General features: G+C 35.8%; 1 protein-coding gene across 1 annotated transcript in view; it reads left to right on the top strand.

Annotated features, from left to right (window-relative positions):
- Edil3 (EGF like repeats and discoidin domains 3) overlaps positions 1-10,696 on the top strand; it is a 451,612-nt gene that overhangs the window by 121,078 nt on the left and 319,838 nt on the right. Inside the window, exon 2 of the mRNA XM_005356525.2 lies at positions 8,029-8,157. Within this exon, the coding sequence (XP_005356582.1) occupies positions 8,029-8,157 (129 nt within the window). The remainder of the gene's footprint in view (positions 1-8,028; positions 8,158-10,696) is intronic.

Here is a 10,696-nt window from a genome sequence, read left to right as displayed (position 1 = left end):
AGCATAGAGCAGGTCCGGGTTGGGGAGGGGTGCTGGGGGGCTGGGTCGTGCAAAAGAAAGACAGCCCTGCAGCAGGAGCTGGGGGAAGGGGGTTTGTGCTCTCTTCCGGGACACTCTACCCCGGGATAGCACACACTCACCCGTCCAGATGGGATTCCTCAGCAACTAAACAGGGCCCCTTTCTTTCTTTCTTTCTTTCTTTCTTTCCTTCTGTGTTTCATCCTTTTTAAATCTATCAAGTCCACTTTGTACTGCTCATTTATTCTTGTATGTGTAGCTCTTAACTAGAGTTTCATTAACCTACCAGGGGTTAGACTCTTAAAGAAAAATGACGCTTCCTCTCCCACCATCTACCAAATGCTAATAGCTCCTCAACTAGAGACAAACCTTGCTGCTACCTCGTTCTCCATGGTGGAAATCTGTATGGATTGAGCTTGCTTAGGTCTTGTCCATACTGCCACAACTGCTGTAAGTTGACATGTGCAGGTGTCCTACAGTCCCCAAATGACACTCTTTGCTTGTAATCATCCACCACCTCTCACTCTTGAACTATTTGCTGACCTTTTCTGCAAAGAACCTTAGTTTGGGGAGGAGAAATTTGACGAATTTCTTGATGTGGGCAGGGAATTCTGTGATTCTGTGGTCACTTCTTCTCTGTACCTTGACAGGTTGTGGGTCTTGTATTAATCACCATCAACCACAATAGAAGCTTCCCTGACAAAGTTTGGGAGATATATTGATCTATGTGTGTGTATAATTTTAAACCAATTAATACAATGTCCATTTAGGAGAATAAGAATAGAATTCTCTCTCTTAGGGTTTATGGCCTGTTTAGTCACAATTTTTTGACCAAACAATGGTACCACGTAAGAGTTTCATCTTATAGAGGACACTTAAGCACAATCAGAAAGTGATTGATTAATCCAATGACATTACTGTCACTGTTGTTCCTATGATCATATCTCAGTAGGCCAGTGGCTTTATAGCTTGAAGTTTCTTCTGATACCAAAATAATATTTTCAAGAACTATGGCAACTAAGTAATAGAGACAAAGCTTCCAGATCAGGACCTGCATGATGGCTCCACCTTACATAGTGCAAATCTATGGCATCTCAGCCATGTGAGATTATCCACTGGTTTTGGAAAGTAACCTAGAGCATTGGAAATCATGCAGAATGCTTGGAGATCCCACTATTCAAGAGTCTAAAAGAGGCTGCCTATTTCTGGAACTGATATTTTTATTTGTTCTTCTCTGGAATTTAGTAGAATCATTGTTTATGGTTAACGTCATACAGGGTAACTATATTTTAAGACACACAAACACACAAGTTGTACAATAATATGCAAGTTTCCATAAGAATTCTTAAAAATTCCGTTAATATATTCATCTCTCCTTATTGAGTGGTAATTCATGTCTTTTTAATAAACTGTTGAAATATACAGTGACCATAATTTTTAGTAAGTGAGAAAAGGTTTTAAAATAGAATTGTATGCATTCAACTAATTAGAATATACATGATATATTAAGGGATAACAACTTAAAAAGCCTATTGTTGGTTTAAAAACAGACATTTTTCCATGTTTTCATATAGAATAAATCATAAGAATGCTAACATTTTTTGGTAGGTTTTGGCAGCTTGGCTATATAAATTCTCATGAACTTTATTTCATTTTAACTAGAGTTATTGCTCATTTGTGAACAAGATTTGACTAATCATTTTATGCACTCAATTGATAGTTGTTTCAAAATTCTGACTTGTGCAATTGAAAGCAAAGATGTTGCTTTCTTTCAGTTCTTTAATGAAGTAGCATTATACCTGCCATGTTCAATGGAAGAGGGATAAATTGAAGGTGGCATAGTAATGTACAGGTTCACATTTCCCTGGTTGTGGAATGTGAATTCAAGTATTTCCTGTGTTTTGCTTTCCCACATTTCAATATGATTTGCAACATCCTGCACAATTACCATGCTGAGAAACTGAATTGATTAAGTAATAAGTTATGTTCAAGAAGTAAAATTCTTGAGTAACATAATTTTCTTAGTTTTAGTTTTACAACTTTATACGAGTGTGTTTGTAGAGGTAGAAAGAGGTCAGAATAAACATTGAGGCTATAGTCTCATATTTGCTAGCACATCTAGTGAAGAAGATAAAACAGAGATTCCCATATTCATCTAAAGAAATTTCTAATTTGTTTATATTATGCTGCAAACACATGAATACGTTAGTAACACTATGTAAATATATTAATAAAACAACATCAATATACAACTATATGAAAACAATATGTAAATAATAAGTATATTTTAGATGCTTAAGATATATAAATCAAGAACACTGTATTTTATTTGCTGCACTAGGAGAATTAGATATGGACTTTCAAATTACACGTTTCTATAAAATCTTGTTCTCCTAACAAATACTTAATGTCAAGCCGTTACTGTGTCGCATATACACTGATCTTGTATGAGTTGCCCTCATCACTCCTGTCCCTACCATGAGAGCTAGTCACTTGTTCTCTCTAAAAAGAAAGGTCTTTCTTCTCTTTTGACACTGCTCCCTTCTGCTCATCCTTTAGTTCACAGCTAAGATAAAGACATTGCTTGACTCTCAATGTTAAATAATTGCTTCTTTTTTATAGCATTCTATATCAGGGAGATTTTTCTCCTGGCTTTGTTTTTACAACGAGCGACACACTGTTTGCTTATTTGTAAGGCTTTCATTATTCATTTCCTCTATAATATAAACTCTAAGAGTGCAGGAACATTATATGTTTCATCTCCGCTGCACTTTGGCATCTCAATGTGGTTTCTTCTGGCAAACGAATACATGATGGATGAGTCAGTAATTTTCTGAAATGCAAACAGAAGACAGATGCAAGCTTATCTAGAAAATATAGCATATAAACTGTTTGAGATCTTAAATATCAGTTAAACAAATTAGCCATCTTGTATACCAATTTACACTGTACTGCCATAATAGAATATTCTTTTTATGTGAATTAGAAGTATCATAGTTGTGTATACTGATAAAGTAGAAAACAGCATTAAAATGTACCGATTTTTCATTTCTTGTTCTTTTTTGTCATTACTTATTTATTCTGCTCTGTTTTTTTTATAGAAAGAGGTGATAGTTGAGGTATCTACAAATGTTACTCTAAAAGTTCAAGGTTCATGGCTTGTGAGTAGATAATGAGAGAAAATAAGATGTTCTTTATGTCCCTTTCAACATGAAATTACTGGCGACAAGTAGGGGTCAGTGAGCAAAATGAAGCTAAAGCTGAAGTTGACTATTCCAGTCCTTTCAGAACTCGTGAGTGGGTGGAAAGTTCGGGCAAATGGTAAGTTAAATTTAGCCTGCAAAGATTTCTTTCTCCTGGGAAAAATAATTGCTTCATTCTATTGCCAAAAGGCAAACCAGCATCAGCTTAATTTGCCCGACTCTGCCATAAACTGCAGATGGAACTATAAACGTAGTTAGAATAAAATTAAACACATCTGTCCTAATCTTAAGAAGGTGAGGCTAGCCAGCCAGGAAACATCAAGGTATTAATACTGTGCAGATTGCAGTGTGCAGAGCCGTAGCAGAGTGGCTGCTGACAGTGGAGAGAAAGGGATTGCAATCTGTATTGTCTTGTTTTTCTTTGCTGAGCTGCCTTCCTGTGCTGATTGCCATCGTTTTAAGACCTATCAATCTAGAGAATGACTAAATAGAAAAAAATCATTTATTTGAACTCCAAGGTCTTATTAAGTTTTAACTTTGATTTTTTTCTCTCCTTCAAGTAGGTATTTTCTTACATTATTTCGAATTGCAGAGAATCAGAAGTTTTGACAAATATTTACCCAGGACCCTTACTTTCTCTTCAGACTGCCAACACACACCTACACCATCATCTTGATAATTACTAAATGTAGAAAATAGCAAAGTAAGTTGATGGTTTTGGTGAGCACAAGAAAAAGCAGGTAGCTTTGAGATTGAACGCTATTGTGCCCAATCAAATTTTATGGGACAACATGCTTTTTTCAGATCCATGGAAAGCTTACAATCCCCTCTTCAGACTTGATGGATGACCCATGGACTCAGCCCAATTTGTATACAGCCAAAATTCAGGGCAAAACCACTACTGCCTGTTTGTGCCTGTCCCAAAGGGATTCTGTCAGAGTGGGTTTTGCCCTGGAGTTCCATACTGTGTTACAGAGGATTGCATTGTTCTTGGCTATTTCTACCTCTGCTTTCTTCATCCTCAGTCCCTTTAGTTCTTTTCATAGGTCTAAGACATGCATTGTAAAATGAGGGATTTCTTTGTTTGCTTTGGTTTTGCATCATCCCATCATCCATGGGCATTACCTTCATATGTTTGTCATTTTATGCAAAATGTTTACTTAGGATACTATAAAGAAATGAGCAGTGTGGTGATCACTGAACTGCCAACATGCTGTCATTATTTCTTAGTAAACTTCTTTAGATTCTTTTCTTTCCTGGTATTAGGTAGAAAGCACAGGACCTTTCTGAATGCTAGACAAGTGCTCTGCCATAGAGGCTTTCCTTAACAGGTTACACTTGTTACACTCTTGACTTCCTTTTTGTATCTGAGTCTTGGAAAACATTACTACAATGAGAATGCTATTATAATTGTGCATGGCAGAAACAGATTCACAGTAGGACCCTAAGGCTCATAGTGGCTACCTTTGGTTGTTACAGTTGTCTTTGTTTTGTGTAAGGCCACAATTTTATGTGCTGGTCAGATTATCCACCTAATACTGAGGAGCCTTGTGAATATCCTCAGATTTTGACATAGTAGATTTAACTTGTGTAAACTGTCACAATTGTGGGACCTAACTTTTAGTCTAACACTTCTTATATTTTTTCAGAAAAATGTTTCTTTATCTGCTGAAATATTTACTTATGATCTGAAGGATCTCTCGTCTGCCCCTGCGTCCTATTTCAGCCCTAATGACTCACTAACATTTAAAAATTAATTGTGTAAGGAAAGCCCTTGAATTCAATTCCAGCTTTTTTATTTGAAATATTTATTTGAAGTGTTCTAGACATCTGAAATGAAACAGACTTTTTTTCCAGATAAAATACTGCCTTTAAAACCAAATACATTTACACCATCTCTTAAAGCAGATTACATGGTCATCCTGTTGTGAACTATAAAAATCAACACACAGATTTCTTGCTTTACTTCAAAACCCATACTTATTTTGTTGCAATGTCATTTGGATTAATTGTATACTGTAGTAATTTTTTATCATTTCTATTCCTTAAAATGATGTGCAAATATTAATGTTGTGTGTAAGACACAAAGTAGAGAAAATTTACCAATATGTTGAGGCCTTATGTTTGAGAATGTAGCTAAGAAGTGGGGTACTTGTCTGATATTTTCAAGTTCATAGGCTAGATTCAGGATGTGTAGAAATAACAGGGAAAGTGTGAGGACACAAAACTTAAATCAAAATATATTTATAAAGTTGCTAATATAGTAGATATAAGCTTGATAAAAGTAAATTTAAGTTTGGTAAGTTAACCATAATTCTAATAAGTTGTTACTCTATCATGTTATATTCAAGTTGTATATTTCAACTAAAAATGTTTACAAGCTTTACCATAGTACAAATTAGTAGGCATGTGCTGACTAATTTTATGACAACTTGACAGAAGCTAGTGTCTTCAGAGATCTAGGAATCTCGATTGAAGAAATGCCATCCTAAGATTGGGCTGTAACCAAGTTTGTGGAGCATATTCTTAATTAGTGATTGATGTGGAGGGCTCAGCCCCAGCCCTTTGTTGATGATGCTATCCCTGGGCTGGTGGTCCTGGGTTCTATAAGGAAGCAGGAGGAACAAGTCAGTAAGCAGCCATCCTCCCCTCCATTACTTCTGCATCAAGTCCTGCCTCCAGGTTCCTGCCCTGAGTTCCTGCACTGATTGACTTTGATGCTGAACAGTGATTTGGAAGCATAAGCCTCATAAACCTTTCGCTCCCCAAGTTGCTTTAGCCATGGTATTTTATTACAACAGTACTAATTCTGACTAAGAAAAGGCAAAAGCAAAATGAAAAAATAATTCAATAATCAAACAACAATAAAGTTCAGAAAATGAACAGCTGAGCTCCAAATTGCTGGATAATCAAACAAAACTGCCAACTTTACATATTTTTTAATTCTGTCAATCGACATCAGTACTTGTAGTGTGTAGTATGAGCTACAAAAGAAGGAGATCAGTGTGTGTGTGTGTGTGTGTGTGTGTGTGTGTGTGTGTGTGTGTACTGCGTAGGGCCTAAATGCTAGAAAGAAGCAGTTCAGAATGAGCTTTTATTGATTTTTGAATTAATATAAATGCAAGCCCAAAGAATATCTCTCTTGCTAAAACTCTCTCCCAGACACTTGTAACATGAATGGGGCCTGCTTGTTGGGGTTTCTGTCCTGCGGTACCCCATAGCCGGAAAGCCCCAAAGAAAATCACACAGAAATCTCTATAAATTATAAAGCTGATTGGCCCATTAGCTCAGGCTACTTATTAGTTCTTGTAGCTTATATTAATCTATTATTCATATTATACATATTTGCCATATGGCTTGGTACCTTTTTCAGCTAGAAGGTCACATCTTGCTTCCTCTGTGGTCTGTACAGGACTGGGAGGAATCAACAACCTCCTTCCCAGAATTCTCCTGTTCTCATTGCATCACCTCTACTTCCTGTCTGGTTTTCCCACCTATACTTCCTGACTGCCCAATCAGCATTTATTTAAAACATGATTGACAGAATACAGACAACTCTCCCACACCAGACACTGCTTTATTATTTGTCAATTCAAATAAGACTCTGTAAGTATCTTCAGTTTGCCTTGCCCTTATGGATTTTACATAAACAACTTATACTGCCTGGGGAAGGCACAGTGTGTTAGGGATAGTGCTGAAAACAAATGAAATTATAAAGGAATCAGCAAAATTGCTTTGGTGACTATTCACTCTAAATTCTCTTTGTTCTTGGTAGATATGTTTCTTATCACTTTCCTCTGAAAACTGGGTTCACACTAGGTGCATCTTCCTTCATGCACATTTTTTTTATTATATTTTTTTAGTGATGCAATGAAATAAATTAAATCTTTGGTCTAGATGATGCTAATGATGCTGTTGATTATTCCCTCCCTTTTTCTTTTCTTCTTTCTCATTTTTTTCACATTGTAGGCGTCATTTTAACTTATAAAGTCTCATTTGAAATGTTCAGATAAATCTACCTCAAGTCTTCTTTGCACGATAATTCATACTTCTCTACCCAGGACTTTACCTAAAGGCTGCCAGCCATTCCTTCCACATTGAATCAGCAGTGCTACCCTACGTATGCCAGATTACTCAGGGAAACCTCTCAGGATTTCGTGATGCCCTTTGATTTCTTGAGAGGCTCATTTATGCTCCAAATGAATTCTCTGAACTTTTTCATGAACATTAAGGCACATAAATGACTTTATGATGGGGTTATATCTTTCTGTCAAAGTTTAAAATTTGATCAGTTATTAGTTTGAGTGGTTAAAATTGAGCAATAGTTTCATTTTTCCAGTCATATTCTGGTCCCTCTGTATTTCTTTAAATTTCAGTTAAAGGGCTCTGTGCTTGGCATGCCTCTTTCTTGTAGCAGCTTATCACATGCAGATATTAAGAGCCAACTGACGTATTAACAGTCCGTATGGAAACCTCATTATTCCATTTAAAATGTTATCACATATGCTTTCTGTCTTACAAGTTACTACAGGAGACAACTTCACCAATTACCATTTTCTAGTCAACATTGGTGGCCATTTTTCTAGCAGATTCTAAGTATTAGGAAATATATCCCAGTACATTAGAGAAAGGAACCAAAACATTACAAAGGAAAACTTATAGGGCTGTAAAGAGATGTATTGAACTAATTAGAAAAAAAAAAAACAGTCTAGCCCTGATCTTCAGTGAGTTGGTATACCAAGTAACCTGGTGAGTTCTAATGCTAAGATAAACATGAAAAGTCAAACTCTGACTTTCTGTTCCCCAGGTGACATTTGCAACCCCAATCCATGTGAAAATGGTGGCATCTGTCTGTCGGGATTGGCTGATGATACCTTTTCCTGTGAGTGTCCAGAGGGCTTCACAGATCCCAACTGCTCGAGTGTTGTGGAGGTTGGTAAGTGCAAGATTTCAGCATCTCCGTCTTCATCATGATTATTTTTTGCATGACTCACAGATGTGACTCTTGTGGGCTGAAGAGCCTTTGTAAGATTCTATTGAACTTCCTAGGCTTTAATACTGTTGATTCTATTGTTTTTATTTGGTGTTATAATTATATTTTTATTGATGATATTCTTAAAATACATCATTGTTCTCAGCTTAGTGATTAGTAGTAAAATTAAGCTCCAAATAATAATTTAATAAAGTTAATTCCATAAGCCTCTCATATTAATAAAAAAATATTTGAAGGCAAAGAAAGGACACAATTCTTGTGTTGACTTAGGTAAAATCATTAACTTAAATTTAGAAGAACTTTTTAAAAGAACTGATAATGAGTATTAGTACTTTGAAAATCTCCTAAATCACTACTTTTCTTAGAATATGAGCACACATCACCTTTTAGGAATATAAAGAAGATAGCATTCCATGGCAATCCTCAGCAAAACCCTTTCAAAAAAACCTCATCTTTGTCAAAATTGATCCATGTCACTGATTATTTTCCAAAATCACTTTTTAATCTGTGAAAATTTTATTGCTATATATTTTGTAACTTTCATTGTTTCCAAATGGCTCCCCATTAACAACATGTTTGTACTTTAATGGCTCTGAGGAGGTTGCCCACACTTCATTGAATGGTGGCCCATCCTGAGCTATGTGGACAGAACAGATTGGAGTGTATGGTTTATACAACTTCAAAAAGCAAAGGATAGAAAGTTAGATTGGAGAGAGGTAGGAACAGGTGTGGAAGAAATTAAGGAGAAGAATAGGGTAAATTTGATCAAAATGTATGTAGAAATTTCTTAAGGAATTTAAAAGTATTTTAGAAACCACAATTTGTAAGCTCCTGTACAAATATTTTCTCTGGGTCAAAGCAGCACCATAATCAGGTCTGGACCCATTGTACAAAGTGGTTAATAGTTGTTAAATACAAAATACAATCAGGTTGAATAAAATTTTGTCAGCCACCATTATTGCTGGAAAACTAGACACTTCAGTAGCTATTGGTAATCAATTTGGAAAACAACATTTAATTGTGTTTGTAACCCGTGATGAGTTTGTGTTACCTATCTTTGTATCTGATGCTTCTGACATAGGCTGAGTTTAGGAAGAGCCCCATAACTGCTAGCTGAACAATAAAAGGAATCTGTAGATGAAATCATTAATTTGCTATGTTAATATTCCAGTTATGAACATTAATGTGCTTTGTTTTTTAACGTGCTTCTTAGGTTTTTATACTACACTAGCACTATTGAATCTGAATAACAATTGGCTTATATTATTGCTTAAAGCACTTAGCCAGCTTAATTCATGTCAAAAATAATTGTCTTTAAAGGTTTTTATTAAATCAGCAATATTTTATGGAGTTTGACATTATTCCATAGAAATAAAATTGGCAATCATTTTGACCTGATCTGCACATATATAAAGTAGCATTTTAGAGTTTGACATGACAATCATATATTCATAAGTCTATATTACCAAAGAAAATTATACCTGTAAGTTCTTCTACCAGGAATGTTGAAATTTAGAACAAAAATTTAGTGTCATTATTTTAATTCCACCAATATCAAATTCATAGTTTCTTTGTAGAATAAAATGTTTTGTCTACATCTTATAACTACATATTCTAAACCAGAGACAAAATGATAATTAATTTTAATTGATTGATGTGGGAATGATTTCTTATTAATAAAGAAACTGCCTAGGCCCATTTCATAGGCCAACCCTTAGGTAGGCAGAGAAAACAGAACAGGATGCTGGGAGAAAGAAGCTGAGTCAGGGAGCCGCCATGATTCTCCTGCTCCAGGCAGATGCAGGTTAAGATCATTCCTGGTAAGCCAGCTTGTGGGCCACACAGAATAATAGAAATGGGTTAGATCAATATGTAAGAGCTAGCCAATAAGAGGCTGGAACTAATGGGTCAGGCAGTGATTAAAAGAATACAGTTTCCATGTAATTATTTCAGGGCATAAGCTAAGCTAGCCATGTGGGCAGCCGGGTACGGGGGACGCAGCCCAGCCGCTCCTATTTCAACAATTGATGTTCCATTTTTAAGTATTAATTCATCATCCATCATTTCATCAGAAGAGTGGTTTAACAAAGCTGTCATACTGTGTATTATAGTAGGTTCAGTGACACTTAAGGAATTGGATGCTTATACAATTACATTTTCATCAGGTTTATCATTATGTTATTAAATCCATTATAAAAATTAGCTATTTGGTAGTTAAACTACATTATTTTAACTTTATTTGTTATAATATGTTTCATTCAACCTCTCTCTTCTCTAAGATATATTTAACAGTTCTTGGAAAAGATAGAACTTTTTTCCCACCCCACAATGGCCTTGGGCACCTGGAAGCCCCTCTAGGTCCAAGTCTCTTCCCAACCCTAAGATGGCCCCTTAATTAAGATATGTGCTTCCCTGCTCCCCTATCCAACCTTCCTGTATCCCAATCATCCCGTTGCCCCAAGTTCTCCCCATCCTACCCTTC

The sequence above is a fragment of the Microtus ochrogaster genome, chromosome 19 (assembly GCF_000317375.1).
Source record: "Microtus ochrogaster isolate Prairie Vole_2 chromosome 19, MicOch1.0, whole genome shotgun sequence".
Classification (NCBI taxonomy): Eukaryota; Metazoa; Chordata; class Mammalia; order Rodentia; family Cricetidae; genus Microtus; species Microtus ochrogaster.
The sequence above is the reverse complement of the archived record's forward strand: the minus strand, read 5'-3'. Positions and strand labels throughout refer to the sequence as shown.